Here is a 23,371-nt window from a genome sequence, read left to right as displayed (position 1 = left end):
CTCCTCTTGGTTTGTATTGAAATTCTCTGATATTTTTCTTTACAAATCCTTATTTTGTACTTCTAATTTGTGACCAGTGTTTTGTTTTCCTCTCTCCTCTGCACTTCTGCATTAGCCTATGTCCTACACCATCCGCTGGAATGCCACTCTCTCGTGAATGCACATACGACAGTTAGCAGAAGCTAGATTACGGTTTGAAAATTTTTAAATAAGCATATCTTTCTTAGAAAAACACATTGATTTGCTTTATTTATGAGGGATGGATGTACTTTATTGGACTTCAAAATCTCAACACCCATTCACTTCCATTATTAAGCTTGGAAAAGCCAGGATATTTTCTAATATAACTTCGCTTGCATTCATCTGTAAGAAAAAAAAAATAAATTATACATGACGACTTGAGGGTCAGTAAATCATGGAGTAATTTTTATTTTTGGGTAAACTAAACCCTTTAATGACAAGAGTCGGACATAGACCTCTAAATTTACTCCATTAAGCTTATCAGTCTTTTCTCCAAGCAAACGGTAACAGATTAATTTCACATCAGTGTGGGTTTTAATTCAGTAGGGTCATTTTGAGTAATCCACAGCTCAGATAAATTGCTGAACAGACAAGCTGAAACAGGATATTTAATCTAGTGATGTTTTATTCATGATAAACAAAATATGAAAAATGAATTATTCAATTTAATTAAGACATTCCTAAGCTTAATTTCAATTTTCATTTAGTAGCGACACTGATTAGAACACTCTGTGTTGTTGTATATCAGAGTTAATAGGGAAAACATTTTTTTCGGAATGCTTTTCCGAAGGAGCAAAAATTGAAATCAGCATTTGTTGATTAGTTTTTGAGAGTTACTTAAAATAACCTTAAATTTAAATTAGTGTAACTGCAAGTTAATTTTAGGCTGAACCACCTGACTTCGCAGATGTTGTTTGTGAAAACTGTTCTGAACAATCATCATGCATATAGTTTTATCTCAGTGAATAATCTATTCAGAATGGCTGGGATCTTCACTACCATGGAAACATTCTCTAACATCTACATCACATTATTTTCAAAACAGCCAAGAAAAACAACATGAACTTTTAGATAATACTGTTCCTCATAGTGATTCATCATATATATTTTTTTGACCATTTCTGGCTCCTTGTGGGCCGAAAATAATGGCACATCACAACCGGTTCGTGACAGTCTCATTAGTTATGAGATGCAGCTGGTTTTGTGTTTAGTACTAAAAAAAGGACACTGCAAAAACAGATTTAAGGCAACAGGATTTAGTTTATCATAAATTCCAATATTATAATTCACACATAATTCAAATCTTTTAGAAAACAAAAGTGTTTAAAAATAAATCTACAAATAACCTCAAACAGGTTGTGATAATCGTGTAATATAAATATTTCAGACATACATTTAAGACATGCAACTCCCAGTTTAGGACATTCATTCAGACCAGAAGGCACCCTTTCATTCATGTTTGTGCAAGATTCACAATATAGAAAACATACAATAATAAATGACGTGTAATGACACAGACACATCACTACTCCCACACACAAACACAGACACTATAATTCCTCCTTAGTGCTTTTCTGTAGCCCTTCTGTGTGTTTGTCGTTCTTCAGCCACTTGTTAAACACTGCAATAGGGTCAATGTTCCAGTGTTTGTGGAAGGAAATCGGGATCTGGTGGGCCAAAAACTCCTTTGCGTAATCTTCTGGACGAGCCTGAGTCAGAAGACAAAACAAACACAGGAGGAGATATGATTAGTGTTACCTAATGAAACAACTACTGTTATTAACTTCCTGTTTTTTGGTACATTAAAAGAAAACCTGAGATAGAACATCAAATTGGTCTTATAAAAGTTTGGTTGTACAGCACTGCTTAAGATCTTTGGTGACACAACCAGTCTGCTAGTATAAATTACTTCGAAAGAAAAACATTTGATATACAAAGCATATCAGGACTGCTTCTTACAGGGCAATGAGGAAATGAGTTCAGAAATGACAGACAAGGGAATATTACAAGCAATTATTTCTTTTCCAGAAATAACTCTGAATGAACATGTCTGGACAACTTTCTTTCCATCTGCAAACATCAGTGTTTTTAATTATTAATGGCGTTTTGGAATCCCGTATCATCTGTACTAAAATTGTATAATAATCTGTTTAAAAAAAATGCACAAAAAAACTGTGGTTTATACAGATGTGAAGTTTAAAAAGCAGACATGGTATCTCCACATCAAGCTGAGCTGTCTAACCCTATCTGAGACATCCAGTGCACTGAAAAATGAAGACCGACAGAAAAACAAATGGCTCAGGTGTCGGGATACTTGCTGTGCTGCCTACACTTTTTGTCCCTTTTGATTAGTGGACAACAATGTGTGCTGCCAATAGGACAAGACAAGGCTTCACGTACTGAAGGAGCATGTGCATGTGCTGTATGTGATTTGACCTAGTTAAACTTAGTCACAAGTTTAACTAGGGACAAAAATGTAAAAAAAAAAAACAAAAAAAAAAGAAGTAGGGAAAATCTGAAATAAATAAATAGTAAAAATAAATAAATAAATAAATCTGTCTAAATCTGTGTTAGTGAGCACTTCTCTTTTGCCGAGATAGTCCATCCACCTCACAGGTGTGGCATATCAAGATGCTGATGAGACAGCATGATTATTGCACAGGTGTGCCTTAGGCTGGCCGCAATAAAAGGCCGCTCTAAAATGTGCAGTTTTACTGTATTGGTGGGGGGGGGGTTAATATCTGGTGTGACCACCATTTGCCTCACGCAGTGCAACACATCTCCTTCGCATAGAGTAGATCAGGTTGTTGAATGTGGCCTGTGGAATGTTGGTCCACTCCTCTTCAATGGCTGTGCGAAGTTGGTAGATTTTGGCAGGAACTGGAACACGCTGTCGTATACGCCGATCCAGAGCATCCCAAACATGCTCAATGGGTGACATGTCTGGTGAGTATGCTGGCCATGCCAGAACTGGGATGTTTTCAGCTTCCAGGAATTGTGTACAGATCCTTGCAACATGGGGCCGTGCATTATCATTCTGCAACATGAGGTGATGGTCGTGGATGAATGGCACAACAATGGGCCTCAGGATCTCGCCATGGTATCTCTGTGCATTCAAAATGCCATCAATAAAATGCACCTGTGTTCGTTGTTCATAACATACGTCTGCCCATACCATAACCCCACCGCCATCACGGACCACTCAATCTACAACGTTGACATCAGCAAACCGCTCACCCACACAACGCCATACACGCGGTCTGCCATCTGCCCTGTACAGTGAAAACCGGGATCATCCGTGAAAAGAACACCTCTCCAAAGTGCCAGATGCCATCAAATGTGAGCATTTGCCCACTCAAGTCGGTTACGATGACAAACTGCAGTCAGGTTGAGACCTCGATGAGGACAACGAGCATGCAGATGAGCTTCCCTGAGACGGTTTCTGAAGTTTGTGCAGAAATTTTAACGTTATGCAAACTGATTGTTGCAGCAGCTGTCCGGGTGGCTGGTCTTGGAGGTGAAGATGCTGGATGTGGAGGTCCTGGGCTGATGTAGTTACACATGGTCTGCGGTTGTGAGGCTGGTTGGATGTACTGCCAAATTCTCTGAAATGCCTTTGGAGACGGCTTATGGTAGAAAAATTAACATTCAAATCACGGGCAACAGCTCTGGTTGACATTCCTGCAGTCAGCATGCCAATTGCACACCCCCTTTAAAACTTGTCACATCTGTGGCATTGTGCTGTGTGATAAAACTGCACATTTTAGAGTGGCCTTTTATTGTGGCCAGCCTAAGGCACACCTGTGCAATTATCATGCTGTCTGAAGTTAAGTAACTCTAAGTAACTCTGAAAATAAATAAATGTATAAATAAACAAATAATGCTTAATAATAATAATAATAATACTGAATTTAAGTGAAATATTACTAATATTTATTCCTTTATTTGAGCAATAATATTTTTTGCTAAATAATAATACAGCTAGTCAACAATGTATGGTTATGGGTAAAAAAAACAAAAACTACCCATTACTTTACTATATAAATCAAACAATTAAAAAAAAATGTCAGTCAGGTTTAGCCAACAGAAAAAAAATAGGTGGCTTAAAATAAACAAAAAATCCATGATATATCCTCATTTAGCTTAGGTAAAAATGTGTGTGTGTGTGTGTGCACGTACCTGGTGGAAGAGGGGACTGTGTGTGACAGGAACTCGTAGAGCATTGAGACACATGCCCAAAACCATGTCATCAGGAGCATCGTTACTGTAGCACTTACAGCCGCTGGCCAACAACTGGACCACAGCCTCTCGACTGAACACCATCCTGCACAACACAATAACACTGAATACTAAACTTCTCCAATGCAGGACGTCCAAAACATTTGTCATGCACAAACTGAACACATCTTTACTGAACACTGTGATACAGAATATTGATTTGTCATTGCAGGGTTTGTGAATCCCAAACAGAAGCTTGTTGCATGTGCACTAACCACACAGTCACTTACGGTAAACTAATTTCTGCTGGAATGGTTTCCAAATATGCTAGCAAATTGAACAGCATGTGGCCATTTATCTGTAGGGGGCCAAATTAGAGAGCTCAGGTTCCAAATGTGGTTAGAGCACTTTGTCGTCACCTCCGTAAATGAAACGTTACTCAGACGTCATGGCAGTGGATTTTAACATTACTGATAACTGTTTGTATTTACACCAAATTATGTATTTACACCATTAGGCATCTGAAGACGTCAAAGGGACTTTTTTTATTCTCAAAGGCCTACTGAGTAACATAATATTTGAAGGCCCACAATACTGGACATTTTCTCTAGAATTCCTGCCTTTTTTTTATTAATAAAAACTGGGAACACATACATTTAATTAAACATGATTCAGTTTGCAATTCCATATGATTCAAGAATCAGATTTTGTATGTTTTTCATCAAAAATAATAAAAAAAATTATTACAACTATTAACTATTACAACTATTAACTATTACAAAAAATAATAGTTATTACGGGGGGAAAAAATGACTGATTTTAATTATTTTTGTAAGTTAAAAAATATATATACACACACACGCAAAATTTTCTAAATTTTGCATTTTTTTTACTACGTGAGTGTGTGTGTGTGTGTGTATAACACTTACAATTCTCTTTTATTACAATAGTAAACACACACACACTCACAATTTTCTTATTATTATTTAATTTTACTATTATTTCCTATTATGCATGTATATGCAAGAAAAAAGTTTTTACTCTTTTGGAAAAATTTTTAACTGTATCTTGGACTTCAAATTAGGAATGCATCAACACTAAAAATGTGGGCAATTATTATTTAAAACGAATAAATGGCTATATTAAAATTCTGTATAATTTTGTTTAAATGCAAAAAAAAAAAAATCAATGGTTTTAAAATCTGTAAATAATTGTATGCATGAAATTATTGCAATACACGGCATGAAAAATATATATTCATATAAAAGATTTTCGGAAAACTGCATTTAACAGTTATTACTTTTAATATTTTTAAAAATGAACTAAGTGAGTGTTTGACAATAGCACGACAAAGGTAATCTAAATGTAAAAATTAGGAAATGAGCATGCATAATAAAATATCTAATATCAATAAATGAAAACATCTCTAATAACAGCAGATTAATTTCAAAATAATTTATTTTTAATTTATTCGGTAAAGCTTTATAATAAAGTTCATTAACATTAGTTCTTCTACAGCATTTATTAATCTTAATTAATGTTAATTTCAGCATTTACTAATGCATTATTAAAATCACAAGTTGTGTTTGTTAACATTAGTTAGCTGCACTGTGAACTAACATGAACAAACAATGAACGACTGTATTTTCATTAACTAAAATGAAGATTAATAAAGTGCAATACATTTATTGTTCATGTTAGTTAATACATTAACTAATGTTAACAAATGACACCTTATTGTAAAGTGTTGCCATTTATTCTCAGTATAACTCATCATGTTGCTTTAAATGTGGTTAGGACTCCGTTACATAAAATAATGTCAAAAGGCTGTTTTGATCGTAAAGCAGTCACTCACCCCCCACCACCAGTGATGTAACTGTATCCTCCCTGACCCAGTCCATACCCATACCTCTCTCCCAGACACACCAGCTCACTGGAGTCATAGCAGCTCAGCAAGGCCTGCAGTCTGGGCAAGCTGTGAGAACCAAAAACATTATGCCACCCACCAACGTGCAAATTGGGGTAAACACCACATAAATCATGCCATTTTCCAGGAAATAGACATATGCGGGCTACACGTACACAAACAGACTGCCGAATAGACTTACCTTATAAGAGTATCATCATCTACAATCAACAGCCAATCGGTCTTGGGAACGTGACTGCTCAAAAACCTCCTCAAGATGGCGAATGTTTTCCCACAGTGACCTGTAAGTGGATAAAAGTACTTAATGTGTTGGAAACACAGAAGAAAAGTCAGCAAGTACAGAGGCGAGATGACTTCAGAGCTGACTTTGCTAAGAGCTTCACAAACCAGCCCTCCATCTCAACGCTGTCATTCAGCTATCCAAAGAAACTCCAAATTAACGCACTCTGTCTGTCCACAGCCTGAATGGGAAATGGAATAAGAACCGTTACGTACCCTTCGGATAAGTACTGCAGACATGATGTGATATCAGCGAGTATGTGAGGGAAATGTTTTCCTAAGCAAACAATCAGATTGTGATATTGAATAGAGAATGTGCAATGTGAGAGGAAAATAAAGAGTAGAGAAGATCCTGAAGAAACTGTACGCATGGTAGAATGAAGAAACCGTACTGGTGACAGTAATGCCAGAAAAGCACGAAGTGTCAGCGACAATGAAGGCTAAGGGAAGAGAGCAGAACAGGATGTGCCACTGTCAGACTTCACAGGGAGAACAGGACCCTCTCCACAACAAATATCGCAGGCCCCTGTAGTGTGCTGCCCCGTCAGATAGCCTGCAGCCATCGGTTAAATCCTTCTTCAAGACAGCGATGAGGGGAACAAGAAGCAGGCATCCCGACATGTGTCAGTGTGTATACCAGGACTGGGAAAAATTCAGAGTCAAATCCTTTTCAGTTCCGGAGTGTGAATTTGAATTGAATTTGTACTGGAATGAAAGGAAGAATTATTTGCTAAACTCCATATCAAAGAAATTCAACACTTTACTTCCACCAATGTCGACAAGTTATATGAATCCAATTGTTTGTATACTCATCTGTATATTCATAAAACGTAGAAAAGTAGAGAGAACGACAGATCAATAAAATGATAGAGTCATAGATATATAGACAGACAGACAGACAGATAGATAGATAGATAGATAGATATAGACATAGTAATAACAATAGATAGACAGAGACAGACAGATAGTAATAACGATATATATACAGATATAATGACAGACAGATAAATAAATAGATAGATGATAGATAGATAGTTAGACAGAACGACAGAACAACAGATTGATAGATAGAATGATCGATAGATAGACAAAATGACAGAACGATAGACAGAACGAGAGAACAACAGAATGACAGGCAGACAGACAGTATAGAATGACAGATGAGAATGTTAGAACGATAGAACAAACAAACAAATGACAGAACGAACGAATGATAGATAGATGATAGAACCACTGATAGACAGACAAACAGACAGATAGATAGTAATAATGAAAAATAGATATATAGACAGACAGACAGATAGGTAGATAGATAGATAGAACGTTAGAGAACGACAGAATGAACAATAAAATGACAGACAGATAGAAAGACAGATACAGAACGACAGACAGACAGACAGATAGAAAGACTGATAGAATGAACAACAGAACGATATATAGAACAACAGACAGAAAGGCAGATGATAGAACGAACAAACGAACAATAGATTGATAGATAGAACAACAGAACGATATAGATAGAACGATAGATACTACAGATAGACAGATGATAGATAAATTGATAGATAGATAGAACGACAGAACGATAGATAGATAGAACGATAGACAGACACACAGACAGGATTTTAGAACGACAGAGAGAACGACAGAATGAACAACAGAACGATAGAACGAATGAACGACAGATATATAGATAGATAGATAGATAGATATAGAACGATGGATAGATAGAACAGTAGATAGAGAGAGACACAGACAGATGGATAGATAGAATGATAGAACAAATGATAGAACAATCGAACGAAAAATAAATAGAACGACAGAACGACAGAACGATAGAATGATGATAGAATGACAGAGCGATAGATAAAACGATAGACAGAATGACAGAACGATAGATAGAACGAAGATAGGTAGATAATAGTGATTAAACAGATAGATGATAGATAGACAGATAAATTAGTAGGGCTGCGACGATAAATCGATTTGTGGATCGATTCTGAGATCATGCATCGCGATTCTCTTTGGAATCGATTCTGATCTTAGATTTTAACAGCAGACGGCCCTCTAATCTAGTTTTTATCCGCACACTCAAACGCTCACAAAGAAGAGTGTGAGAGCACTTGTGCGTTCAGCTGAGTCATGTAATTTCACTTTGGCTCAGACTGCTTTTATGACGTGAGATTAATGTAAACAGCCCACTGTAAACATCATTGTAACCTTTTCGAATTGTCTGAATGATTATAGGTTCCAGTGCGTGTAAGGATTTGGAAACAAGCACAGCACGACTGTTTCCAAAGCAAGCAGTGCCATCTGCTCTTCAGAACTGATTTTAGAAAGAATCGCGACGTGTTCGGAAAATCTCAGAATCGATGCTGAATCATTTCTCGATTCGCGTTGCAATTAATTATTGTCCCATCCCTATAAATGAGTATCTTTCATCCCTCTTAATTTCACACAGTGATATACGGCCTTACTTTCATCACTATCTGTCAATGATTAAAAGCAAGAATCCTGGTATGATCTGGCTTTGACATCAGGTGAGAATAAGGGAGCAAATGAACTGAATCCACTGAAGAGGGTTCTTAGTCACAAAAATCATGTCAAATTAACATACTTATGAATAAACAAGTAGGGAGAACAGGGGAACAGCATGTGCCAAGAGCTTTTTACAACATCAAACAGAAGGTGATCAAATGAACGACTGACCAATCGGAGGGTACTTGAAATAAAGTTTTCATTTTAACTGAGTTAAAAAAAAAAAAAACGCAGAAAAGGGATACACTGTGAACGCTGGAGTGCTGGAGGGGGTTTCTATTGAAATTAGATGTTCAAATGAATAGACAAAATGGCAAACTGAGAGTCTCCAGTATAGACTATGAAGGTGTCTCTCCCAGTTTGCGGCTCTGATTGGACTTCCCGTTCTAATCAGAAGCAAAGCACTAAATTCACTTCAGCATGATGATCACATTTGCATAGGTTATCAGTGGCAGACTGCCATGGCAAGATCAGCTTGTCAACTCGGGGGTTGACTTGGCAGGATTGGAAAGAGATAGTGAAAGGCTGACCCTAGTACTCGCAGCATTTACTGACTGCTTCTTATATTAATTTGTTGTGTTTCATTTAAAGGAGAAGTCCACTTCCAGAACAACAATTCACAGATAATTTACTCACCCCTTTGTCATCCAAGATGTTGATGTCTTTCTGTCTTCAGTCATGAGGAAATTATGGTTTTTGAGGTAAGCATTTCAGGATTTTTCTCCATATAATGGACTTCATTGGTGCCCCGATATTGAACTTCTAAAAACGTAGTTTGAATGCAGCTTCAAAGGGCTCTAAACAGTCCCAGCCGAGGAAGAAGGGTGTTATCTAGCAAAATGATCTGTCATTGTTTTCGAAAAATAAAAATTTGTAAAAATTTGTAAATAACAAAAGCTTGTGTAGCACAGGCTCTGGGATGCACGTTCACGACACTACGTAATATTGAATCACGTCAAAAGGTCACGCGGAACATAGGCGGAACCGCAGACCCAGTGTTTACAAAGCGAACGCGCAAAGACTAAGAAAGTGCAATTAAGTCAAACGCTGTTTACAAACAAAAAGGTACAATGATGTCAGACGATTCTGAAGTTGCAGGAGAAAATAAGATGGAGTTTTTTGCCATTCTCTACCTATTTGAGCACACAGACGACAAACTTAGGATTCGTAATAGTGATGGGAAGTTCGGATCATTTTACCGACTCGGACCTTTGAGTCTCGTTCAGCAAAATGAACAAACCTTTTTTCGAGTCATTTAGTTTATTTTAGCAAAATATAATTAAAATGTTACGTGTTACTTCCCGAACACATCTACTGCTTACACAAACGTTGATCACACTACAAACAAGACAAAACTATAATGCTATAAGAAACAGAAAAGATTCATTCATTGTTTACCTGGGTCTTTAGTCTATGATTAGCTCACCTCACCTCTTATCCGACAAGTTTTTGGGTTTGAGTTGCTCGTTCATCACGTGACAGCCCCATAAGCTCAACCAATGCACTGTGAGCCGGAAAAAGAATTGATTAGCTCATCTCTCGAGTCTTCAGGTTTGAGTTGTTTGTTCATCGTGTGACAGCCCCATAAGATGAACGAACGACTTGAAAAACCCAAAGACTCGAAACAGGTGAACTAATTCAAGTACAGAACCTAGGTACAGAATAGGACATTGCACATGCGCGACTGAACGAATCATGAGTCACATTAAAGATTTGTTCAAAAATGAACAAATCATTCAAGAACGCACATCCCAGAGCCTGTGCTACACGAGCTTTTGTGCTTAAAAGTATACAAATTTTTATTTTTTGAACAAAATGAGAAATTGTTTCACTAGATAAGACCCTTCTTCCTCGGCAGGGATCATTTAGAGCTCTTTGAAGCTGCATTTAAACTACATTTTAGAAGTTCAAATTCGGGGCACCAATGAAGTCCATTATATGGAGAAAAGTCCTAAAATGCTTTCCTCAAAAAACACAGTTTCTTTATGACTGAAGACAGAAAGACATGAACATCTTGGATGACAAGGGGGTGAGTAAATTATTTGTAAATTGTTGTTCTGGAAGTGGAGTTCTCCTTTAATAGCTCTCAATTATACTGTAATGTTGAATGGCTATAGTCAATGGTTAAATATTAGGAAAAAAAAAAACAATTTCCTAGAGACATCAGTAATATTGGTATCAGTGGTACTCAACACATTCAAACACATTCAATCACTCACCCCTCTCTGTGTTTGGCACTCCCAGATCAACGGTGGGTATAGAGGGATCGGCATAATCGCTGTAATACTCCAGCAGAGATGTTTGTTTACCCCATGTTTTCTTCACCACAGGAACTGTTGTGTGTGAACAGAGAATCAATCAATACTTCAACACATAAGAGATAACTCCCACAATCCTCAGACCCCCGCTTTATCTTCTAGGGCTGACATCGATCAACATTTGATATGAAAGATCTTAGATTTGTTTTTTCATACTGGAGTTTAAATTAAATTTCATTCATGTAAACAAACGCACAAGGTAAACATGATCCATTATAATACCATTATATCTAAACCTTTAGCATCAAACACATTCTGCAGGTAAGAGAGCATCAGATTTGTAACAGCCTGTTCTGACTGTAATACTGATGTTTCCATTTATAACAAGACTTGTGGATGCAGCAGTTTTATCTAAAAATAATTGAAGGGGAAATATCTTGTTCCTTCTAATACCATCCTTAAAACTCCTCAAAGTGACTAGCGAGAGATAATTATGATAATCGGCGCAATTAGATGCAACTGACATGTCAGTTGGTTCCCCGTTCAGGGTTTTTTTTTCTTCCAGATGGTTCTCTCAATTCAAACTGCAACACTTTATCTGTCTCATTAAGTTTGAATTGATGCCTGGTGCTTAGCGACTGCCCAGAGTTGCTGTGAAGGGCTCTAACAGTGGAGAGAAGACTGGAGTGATGCCTGCCAGGGCACTCAGCCAAAGATCTCTCAATACGGAGTCACTTTGGAGGTCAAACTGTGACGCTTGCTGAACTGTTAAAGTGAGAGGACGTCTGACTTCATCAGCGGTGCAGGGTTCGAGGAGCCACGTGTAACTTTTCGCACAGCCTCTGACACACGATATCACTAAGTGCTCTTGTGAAGAACGGGAAGAACCTTGAGAGTGAGGTGGTAAAGTGGTGAAGTGTTAGGAGCCACTCACCTCTATCAGAATGGAACTTTTTGCAAGTTTTCACTGCTACGAAAATGTTGTCGCTCTTAACAGGCTGGCCCTGGGGACACAAAGGTGAAGAGAAGGTTTTGAATGATTAAATAATTTATTCAGTGATATGTAGTCATCACTCCACAATTATTCAGACAATTTAAATACTTCTTTACTGTGCAGGGCTGTCTTCTTTTCTTCATTAACTGAACAGATAAAAAAAATGATAATAAAATATAATTTAATAAATGACTATCGGAATGTACAACTCATACAGAAATACCCATATTTTAGGCAGAGAAGGTTAGTACACCTTTACATTTATCAATATATCAAGGCTCTAAAATTTGAATCATATTAGTTTAACATAATTATAGAAGGCCACATTGTATTTACACTTCAATAAACTGATTAGGTTTGATCCAAAGTATTAAAATACATCCTGTTGTCTTCATAAGCACTGTTATTGTCAATTAAAACTATTAAAATCACTAAAATAAAGCTGAAATAAAATAAAATATAAATATTAGATGAAATGTTGCCTTGGTTGAAGTACTAAAATGAGTAAACTAAAATTAAATAAATTCAAGCTAAATAGAAATGTACATATATTTTTAAATACAATACATTAAAACTGAAATTATAAAAAATAAAAATATAGCTGCAAGAAGCAATTCTGGGGTTCAAGCGCTTAAGGCATTTAAGCACATAAGGAAAAGGGCATTAAATATTATTTAGCAAGCCTGTAACCACCTAAATCAATGATTAAATATCAATGATCTTTTAACATTGCCAGCTGTGGTCCGCTCTGCCTAAAACTTTACATGTCTGTTTAGAATCGCCTGCCACATGTGTTTACCTGGTTTTGTGAAGTTTTCATTTAGTCTTTATAGACTTTTGGGTGTATTTGGACAGGCTCCTTTTCTAAATGACCCCGTTATAGCTTACCTAAGGGTAAATTTCAACATTTGATAATTACTGGCCTAAAGAGTCCAGAGAATTGCACTGCAGTGTTTTTTTCCAGACTGAGCAAAAAACCAAGGACTAGTTCACAAAAGTATCATTTATTTATTTATTTTTTTACATTTTGTCAATCTTTTGTTTGACAGCAGTGATTCTAGAAGCAAAGTTGTTCAGAATGAGGTCTATCGTATGATACAAATATATGATACAAATGTATGATACAAAAATGTGATATTGCCCCCAGTGCCCAGAATCGATTCAAATTTTCTTTTCTGTTTTCTATCTCATTCTGTTCAAAAGTTATAGCCGTTTTAGTAAAAGCAGCCCTGCCCCTTTCGAAGATTTTGACGTCCCTTTTAGGTGGGAGAGTCAAAAGTTCAGCTTTTTTTAATAATTATTGATATTCACTCTCCAGAGAATGTTTCTGCACTGGTTTGGTTCCGCTCAGGCAAAAAACCTTGGACTAGCTAAAGTAGGTTTTTTTTTTTTAAAAAAAAAAGCAAAATACCTGAAAACTTTGCACCAGTCCGTTTATTATATAAGCTAAAAGTTATTCTCTGTCATGACTGTGAGTAAAACAATCTACAAATAGAGAAGGATACAAATAACTGTGCAATAAATAAATTAAATTAACTCCACTACTCTTAAAATTAGGGGTCGACAGATTATCGGCATGACCGACATTAAGCATTTTTTTGGTTATCGGTATCGGTAATTTTCAATTCGAAAATTTATTTGCAAATAAAATAATTTAAAAGCATTTAAAGTAGGGATGTCAAACGATTAATCGTGGTTAATCGCACACAAAATAAAAGTTTAAGTTTGCCTAATATATGTGTGTACTGTGTGTACTGTAAGTAATTATTATGTATATATAAATACACACAAATTAATGTATATATTTAAAAGAAATATGCCATGTACAAAATGTTTATTTATATATAATATAAATTACATACAAATTATAATAAATATATACACTACCGTTCAAAAGTTTGGGGTCAGTACATTTTTATTGTTTCTTTTTTTTTTTTTTTTTTTTTTTTTTTTAAGAAATTAATACTTTTATTCACCAAGGATGTATTAAGTTAATAATTAAAAGTTTATTAAAAGTTCATAATAAATAATTTACATTGTTATAAAATATTTATATTTTGAATAAACACTGTACTTTTTAAACTTGAAAAATCCTGAAAAAAACAAAAAAAAAAAAAAAAACACAGGTTCCAAAAAATATTTGGCAGCACAACTGTTGATATTATCCAACATTGATCATTCTAATAATAAATCCGCATATTAGAATGATTTCTGAAGGATCATGTGACACTTAAGACTGGAGTAACAGCTGATAAAAATTCAGCTTTTCATCACAGGAATAAATTCTATTTTCAAGTATGTTAAAATAAAAAACATTATTTTATATTGTAAAAACATTTTGCAATATTACTGTTTTTTTTTCTGTATTTTTAATCAAATAAATGCAGCCTTGATGAGCATAAGAGACTTCTTTAAAGACTATTACAAGTCTTACTGACCCCAAACTTTTGAACGGTATATATATATATATATATATATATACACATAATAATTACAGTACATGCACATATATTATGCAAACTCAAACTTTTATATTGCATGTGATTAATCGTGATTAATCGCTTGACAGCCCCAATTTAAAGCAAGTTTTTGTCAGAACACATTAATCTTCACAACAGACATGTATATATCGGTTCAAAATATCAGTCTGTAATAATCAGTGTCAGCCCAGAAAAACACATTTCAGTCGGCCATTTCTTGAAATAAGCAGACTGAGAACATTATAATACTAAATTAGCGAGTGAATTATTTCTTACAGGCCATTTTAAAACTAATTATTATTTTTATTTCAGAAATATATTGTAATTACTACGATGAAGAAGTTATTCAATTGACCCTCTGCAAACAGCTTGATTGACAGGTGATCTGACCAATCATAACGCAGAATCCACCATTCTTTCCAAAAAAACAAATCATGCAGGAGAGTAGATTAACTTCGATGGACTTCAACTTGAAAAATTTTGTGTACTGACGTCTTCCGCAGTTGAAATAAAATACGTTGTGATGTTCATTCACACGTTTTTTCGTGTTTTAAGTAAAGAAGAAAAGACGATCTGTTACGACACATTAAAGAGCCACAAAATGGCATTTATTGTTTGAGTTTCTTAAAAAAATGACAACCAGAAATAACCTGCTCTGTCTTGTCTGTCTGCATGTCGTCAGTTTTCTCTTTGCTCTGCAATGTATTTTTCACTGAGAACATGATGTGTAGTCTGAGAGCGGCATTGTTTGTCAGACATAGCAGCAGTAACTAAGGAGGGCGGGGTTTTGCGAAGGGTCAATTATCTGTTAATTGTTTATTTATGACAACAGCTTAGGTGACTTTGTTCATGATATGTCTCTGCTGTTGAAACTGCACTGTGAAGACACATCAGTCACAACTTGCCTTTTGGAGCCGTCCCATTTGTGTGTTTAGTCACACTTCATAAATCTTTCCAATTTGGCATTGTGACTCACAACAGGTGTTTTCAAACCATCAGCATAGATCAGAGTAACACACTTGCAAGTTACTGGCCAAGAACATTCACTCACTAGTCATTTTTTCTTGCATAGATGGAAGCTTTAAGAGTCACAAACTGCAACGGAGGTCGTTTATCCTCAGGAAACATCTGCCCTTTCCAAATCAAACTTGTGAGTTTGGCCTTTTAACAGACACTGCGGTCCGACTTCTTTTTGTGTATTTCTGGTTGAGGTTTTGGTTCTGGATCTGAGGAGAACATGCAAGGCCTGATAACCGTAACTGAGGTAAAAATGCTCAGCGCTGCTTCAGGGAGATATTACTTTGATCCGAGCCCACTGTGAATATTAAATGCCAAGAGATTCTGGATGTTGTTGTCAGAAGAGACGAAACATTGGGGCAGGAAAGGACAGCTAGTCCTGACTGAAATGACCCGATAATGCTGGTGCCCTTTAGAATAGCCTGCAGTGGAGACAGCTATGATATTATGTTGAAAATAGCCATGGTTATTGAAAATATTTAGCTTCTATATTATATACAAGATATTTGTATTTTATTTTGTTTTATTTATTGTTTATTTAGAATTTTTATACATATAAAATATTATACATTTTATACATTATACATATAAAATATAAGTTGAGTTGCAAATTATAAGGTCAGAATTGTGAGATATAAACTTTTTTTCAGAATTGCATGAGATAAACCTAAAATTCTGACTTTTTCTCTCAGAATTGTGATACAAACTCACAATTCTGACATTTGTTTGCTCAGAATTGTGTAATATAAACTCACAACTGTGAAATATAACCTCACAATTCTGACTTTTCTCAGAATTGCATGATATAAACTCACTATTGTGAGAAATAAAGTCAGAATTTTGAGATATAAACTCACAATTCTGACTTTTTTCTCAGAATTGCATGACATAAACTCACAATTATGAGAAATAAAGTCAGAACAGTGAGATAAAAACTCACAATTCTGACTTTTTCTCTCGCCAATGCGAGTTTGTATCTCACAATTCTGTTGTAATTTTTTTGTAATAATTGCAACTTTTTGTCTCAGAATTGACATATAAACTTGCAATCTCAAGTTATAAAGTCCAGTTTTGAGGGGACTGGTTATGTTCTCAAAGTTTTGCGTTTTAAGAGAGAAAAGTCGGCATTCCTACACTGTAAAAAATAAAAAACACAATTTGTTGAGTCAGCTTAAAATAATGTGTTACCCTGCTGCCTTAAAATTTTAAGTTCAGTCAACAAAAATAAGTTGAGTCAACTTGAAATGTTAAGTTGTACTAAGTAACAACTTAGATATTTGGCGTTTGCTAAAATTTTAAGTTGATTCAACTCAAATATCTAAGTTGTCACTTAGTATAATTTAACATTTCAAGTTAAATAAACTTTTTTTTTGAGTTGACTGAACTTAAAATTTTAAGGCAGCCAGGTTACAAATTATTTTAAGTTGACTCAACAAATTGTTTTTTACAGTGTAGTGACTGACCCTATTGCAGCTTTTTGCTCTAGTTATCGAACTTGCATTTATTATTGTAAGCATTATAATTTATGTATGTAGCTATTGTATATATGTGTATTTTTAAAAAAATATTTTTCCATTTCTGTATTTATTTTTCTTTGTGAGTACCTGTGAGGTCTGATACAATGTTGTTTGTTTGTTGTGTGTTGTATTTTGGAAAATCTTTAAAACAAAAAAAAAAAAGAGAGAAAAGTCAGAATTGTGAGTTTATATCTCGCAATTCTGACTTTATTTCTTACAACTGAGAGTTCACGTCTTGCAATTTAAATATATGTGAACATATATTGTTTAGATTTTTTTATAGATCATTTTTTGTTTATAAATTTAATTTTTTAAAAAAAATAAATACATACTTTTATTTTGGTGCTACTGTTTTTTCCATTAAAATATCTTTGTTTAATTTTTAAATTAACACTGTAAAGAATTGCCTGCATGTGTGAAAGAAAATGGAAATAAGGTTGTAAAATGCTTAATTTAACTAGAGATATAAAAGCTCGTCAAATAAGATTCTAGTTCACTTGATTCGGAGCCTCAATTCCAGCAGCTTATGAATTATGTAATATAATGTTTCCAAAAGAGACCACAAAGTGGCACTTAAACTCAATGAGATTGTAATGGTCCATAACGGAAACAGGCATCAGACACTTTAATGCGCTTGATAGTGATGTCTGCGAACAACCCAACTTCACATATTCATAGTCATTTGTGTAAAGTTTTAAGCATAACAATTATGCAGTGAACACATGGCTGCATTCTTCAGACTGAAACAGGATGAAAAGACTCATGACCAGCGATAGATTAAGATAAATGGATTTTTAATTAGATTCATAATTTTTGGTTGGGATCAAAGCCAGACGTTCAGAGACTAAATATAGAGTTATAATAAGTGATCTGCCAAAACATCCTCTTCATCATACTCACGTACTGATGCGCCAGATCGATTTCCCAAAGGTCGCGCGCACACAAAGCTATTAGACGCGCTGTTGCTTAAAGGAAAACATTATGTACCAAATTACTGCGCCGCTATTATCATAAATGGATAGTATTATCTTAAAGGACTTTCTTCTGTGGAACACACACACAAAAATCCTCTTCTTCAAGTAAAAGTAATATAATATTCTTTTACTCAGGTGCAAACCCCAATATTCTATTTATTCATTTAGCAAATGCTTTTATCCAAAGCTTATTTTCAGCACAAATCACATTCATCACCTTCTACCCCAGGTTTGCACTTCCTCCCCTGTCAGCCTTCTCCACATACTGATTAGGGGTGTGTGACAGGTGTGTTAAGTGCTCGGTGTGGAGGTTACCTACACAAACTGGTGAATGGCTGCTGACAGTCGTGGCACAGTATTGAGCTCTTGGATTGTGCTCTGGCAGCGTGCAAAGCTCTGGAACCCCTGTCAGACGAGGTCCCTTGCCCTCCTCCCAGATGTACAGCGCCACCTGCAGGAGTAAAAGAAGAAGAATTTAATAGAACACAATGTTTTTAAAGGAATAGTTCTTTCCAAAAAAGAAAATTTGCTGATAATTTACTCAGCTCCATATGGAAGCCCGTTTCCACCACTGAATAAAAAAATAAAAAAGGTTATTGCAACTTTTTATCTCACAATTCTGACTTTTTTCAGAAAGTCAGAGATATAAACACATGAGATATAAAGATTGTGACACATAAACTCACAACTGTGACTATTCTTCTTAGAATTGTGATATAAACTCACAATTGTAAGAAACAAAGTCAAAATCTGACTTTGCGAGCTAAAAACTGAAAACAATCTTGCAAGTCTGACTTTTTTCTCAGAACTGAGATATAAACTTGCAGTTGTTATAAAGAGTTATAAAGTCCAATTTTGAGGGGAAAAAAGACTGATATGTTATGTCTCACAATTCCGACTTAACTCGCAATTCTTCACAATTTCAAAAAAGTCAGAATTGCGAGTTTATTTCTCAGAATTGTGAGTTTATTTCTTAGATTTGCAAGTTTATGTCTTGCAGTTCTGACTTTATAACTCACAATTGTGAGTTTATATCACAAAATTCTGAGAAAAAACTCAGATCTGTGAGTTTAACTCAGAATTCTGACTTTATAGCTCACAATTGTGAGTTTATATTACGAAATTCTGAGATAAAAACTCAAGATCTGAGTTTAACTCACAATTCGCTAAGAAATGCAACTTTATTTCTCAGGATTGCAAGTTTATTTCTTAAGATTTGCAAGTTTATGTCTCACAATTCTGACTTTATAACTTTTTTTGTGAGTTTTTGTGAGTTTATATCCACAATTCTGACATAACAACTCACAACTGCGTGTAAAGTCAAAATTGTGAGATATAAACCTGCAAATGATAAACTCGCAATTTCAAAAAAGTCCAAATTGTGAGTTTATATCTCGCAATCCTGACTTTATTTCATAGAATTGTGCCTATTTCTTAGAATTGCGAGTTTATGTCTTGCAATTCTGACTTTGTAACTCACAATCGTGAGTTTACATCAGGAAATTCAGAGAAAATTTAGATTTTTGCGGGTTTGTCGTCATAATTCTGACTTAATAACTTAAATGCGAGTTTATATCTCACAATTACGAGAAAAAAGTCAGAACTGCGAGATATAAACCCGCAATTTGAGGAAAAAAAAGTCAGAATTGAAGATAAAAGGTTGCGTTTACCATTCAGTGGCGGAAATGGGATTGTATAGCTTCCGGTCATCTGAGATGTTTCTTCATCAGATTCAGAGAAAATTAGCTTTACATCACTTGCACTTGCACACCAATAGATCCTCTGGAGTGAATGGGTGCCGTGAGAATGATAGTCCAAACAGCTGACAAAATTACATTATAATAATCTAGTTCTGCAGTAAAACAATCCATCCACTGACATCAAAATCCACCAATATATATGTTTAGAACTATTTTTGCTTGTAAATGCGCTTGATCTGTGCATATTTCTCTCCTGATTAAGACCAGAAGATTTTTTAAATCTTGACTGGATTTTTTTTTCTTAAAAACATACTGCCTATGGATGGACTGGAGTCGTGTGGATTACCTGTGGATTGAATTATTGCGACGTTTTTTTTATTCGCTGTTTGGACTCTTATTCTGATGGCACCCACTCACTGCAGAGGATCCATTGGTGAGCAAGCTCCAAATTTCCAAATCTACCTCTACCACCTAAATGACATGAGAGCAGGGGGCAGCCGATTATCGGTGCTGATATTAAGCATTTTTATAATTATCGGTATCGGTCATTTTCAAAACCGATTTGCCGATAAAATAGTTTAAAAGCATTTAAAGAAAGTTTTTGTCAGAGCCCTTGTTATTTTTAATTTTTACATGAATTTTCATTTTTACACCTGACAAATATACCATTTTAAAATATTCATTATCGGTCTACTTGATCTGTAATAATCGGTGTCGGCCCTGAAAAACACATATCGGTCGACCCCTACATACAAATCTACATACAAATTTACTCATCCTCATGTTGTTCTAAACCTGTATGACGTTCTTTCTTTTGCGGAACACAAAATAAGATATTTTGAAGATTTTTTCAATAGTATCAAGTCAAAGGGGTCCAGAACAGCATGGGTCCCCAATGAAACTTCTTGAAAATATCTTCTTCTGTTGTCTACAGAAAAAAAACGTTAGTTTGGAATGACATGAGTATGAGTAAATTATTACAGAATTTTCACTTTACAGATGTTGACAATGACAAAGAACATAAAACCATGTTGATCTAAAATGTTTTATGCCAGATTTAAACCTGCAGCACTCCATGAGCACCATATGTAAGAACAATGGAACACTGCGGTGCTTTAAAAAATTCTTTTTGTTCCTGTATATAGAGACAGATCTCCCACACAATGAAAATTAGATTCTCAAGATATATCCAATAAATTATCAGACTGTCTGTCCTCAGCTCTGCAGGGAACTCTGGGGAAAAGAGCTGCAGAAGAACAAACACACCAATACTGCAGAAGGTACAGTGAAGGTAATGTTTTTTTTGAGACTATGGGGACTAGATGGGAAGAATCTTTTATTTTTCAAAGAATTTTGTGGAAAAAGAGTTAAAGAGAGGCAGAGGGAAATAAGGAACGAGAAGGTGGAGATAACAAACTGTCCCTGAGAAATGTGCCAGTAGATTCTGGTACTGCTAGAACCACTCCAGTTAAAGGGTGAAATGAGGGAATGATTACAGAGCTTCTTTTTTCACAACAACGACACGGCACTTACAGTACAAACATGACGTATGCCAAATTTATGACATACTAAGTACAGTATGTCAGCTTTCTGGAACACTCAAATCTAACTGGTCAACTGTGGAACTGAAGGGTCATGTTGACTTCAATTTGAAAAGTTTTCAAAGAAATGTGTCTTTGCTGTGTGAAAATATATATTATACTAATCAAAAGCGAGAGAAAAAGCATTCATAATGTTCCAAAAGATTTCCATTTCAAATATATGCTGTTCTTTTGAACTTTCTATTCATCAAAGAATACTGAAAAAAGATTTTTTTTTTACAAAATTATTAAGCAGCACTGTTTTTAGCACTTTTAAGAAATTATTCTTAAGCACAAAATCAGCCTATCAGAATGATTTCTGAAGAATCATGTGACATTGAAGACTGAGTAATGATGCTGAAAATTTTGCTTCGTCATCACAAGAATAAATTACATTTTAAGTTAAAGCTGCAAGCATAGCTGTTTCACGGCGAAACATCAAAGTTTGTCTAAATTTGTTTAAATACAATGCCTCAAAAAGTCAAAAACGGCACAAAACTGCAGAGAAAATTCAAAATAACATTCTTCCTGTTGTGTTTCGGATTTCGTACCAGGGACGTTTTTGTAGGTGTTGGTGTGTCACATGTGTCCACTGAATTTCACAGTTGAGCTGACTTAATAATATTTCACAATATTACTGTTTTACTGTATTTTTAATTATATAAATGCAGCCTACACTGTAAAAAATAAAAAACACAATTTGCTGAGTCAGCTTAAAATAATTTGTTACGCTGCTGCCTTAAAATTTTAAGTTCAGTAAACTAAAATTTGTTTATTCAACTTGAAATGTTAAGTTGTACTAAGTAACAACTTAGATATTTGTGTTTGCTAAACTTAACAGATGGGTAAGTAACCCAGCTGCCTTAAAATTTTAAGTTGATTCAACTCAAATATCTAAGTTGTCACTTAGTATAATTTAACATCTCAAGTTTTTTTGAGTTGACTGAACTTAAAATTTTAAGGCAGCCAGGTTACAAATTATTTTAAGTTGACTCAACAAATTGTTTTTTACAGTGTAGGTGAGCATAAGAGACTTCATTTAAAACATTTAAATTCTAAACTTTTGAGCCGCATAGTCTATGCATAAAGTTCTCTATAAATATTTTTGCAGTGTTTGTAAGGTGATATTTTTTAAATATTTAAACACACCATTTTTCTTAGTGGACACTTTAATTTACAATTAAAAGATCATAAAATAAATTTCAAAATCTAATCCAGTCGGCCAATCATCATACCAAAACATACACCTTAAAAATTCTCACCTCATGTTTCAGATCTATGGTGAAGTCTGATTTTAAAGGCTCCTCTTCTATTTTGCTTGTCAACCTAAAATGTGAAATAAATAAAATTAGTTAGAATTGCTTAAAATACACACAATACCTGTCCATATGTGACCCTAGACCACAGAACTAGTCATAAGTAGCATATTTGTGGCAACAGCCAACAACACATTGTATGGGTCAAAATTATCGATTTTTCTTTAATGCCAAAAATCATTAGGATATTAAGTAAAGATCATGTTCCATGAAGATATTTTGTAAATTTCCTACCATAAATAGATCAAAACTTATTTTTTAATTAGTAATATGCATTGCACAGAACTTCATTTGGACATCTTTAAAGATGATTTTCTCAATATTAACATTTTTTTTGCACTCTCAGATTCCAGATTGTCAAATAGTTGTATCTCAGCCAAATATTTTCCTATTATAACAAACCATGCATGAATTAAAAAAAAAACGTATTTATTCAACTTTCAGACAATGTATAAGTCTAAGTTTAAAAAAATTGACCATTACAGCTGGTTTTGTGGTCTAGGGTAACATATATGGCAATTCATGGTTGCAAAAAATACCACAGATACATTG

At 34.8% G+C, this 23,371-nt stretch overlaps 1 protein-coding gene across 3 annotated transcripts in view; it reads right to left on the bottom strand.

Moving 5' to 3' along the window:
- Nucleotides 1-455: 455 nt before the first annotated feature.
- b3glcta (beta 3-glucosyltransferase a) overlaps nt 456-23,371 on the bottom strand; it is a 103,112-nt gene continuing 80,196 nt past the window's right edge. The window contains exons 8-15 of one of the 3 annotated variants that reach the window (XM_051130107.1): nt 22,766-22,829; nt 18,543-18,674; nt 12,176-12,245; nt 11,203-11,316; nt 6,348-6,447; nt 6,149-6,214; nt 4,201-4,345; nt 456-1,730 (exon numbers count right to left, since the gene is read on the bottom strand). In XM_051130107.1, coding sequence (XP_050986064.1) covers nt 1,572-1,730; nt 4,201-4,345; nt 6,149-6,214; nt 6,348-6,447; nt 11,203-11,316; nt 12,176-12,245; nt 18,543-18,674; nt 22,766-22,829 — 850 coding nt within the window. In that variant the 3' untranslated portion in view covers nt 456-1,571. Of the gene's footprint in view, nt 1,731-4,200; nt 4,346-6,094; nt 6,215-6,347; nt 6,448-11,202; nt 11,317-12,175; nt 12,246-18,542; nt 18,675-22,765; nt 22,830-23,371 lie in introns of all 3 variants that reach the window. The other 2 variants (XM_051130106.1, XM_051130108.1) reach the window with 2 other exon arrangements.

Source organism: Labeo rohita, chromosome 15 (assembly GCF_022985175.1).
Source record: "Labeo rohita strain BAU-BD-2019 chromosome 15, IGBB_LRoh.1.0, whole genome shotgun sequence".
Lineage (NCBI taxonomy): Eukaryota > Metazoa > Chordata > Actinopteri > Cypriniformes > Cyprinidae > Labeo > Labeo rohita.
This window is presented reverse-complemented; position numbering and strand designations above follow the sequence as displayed.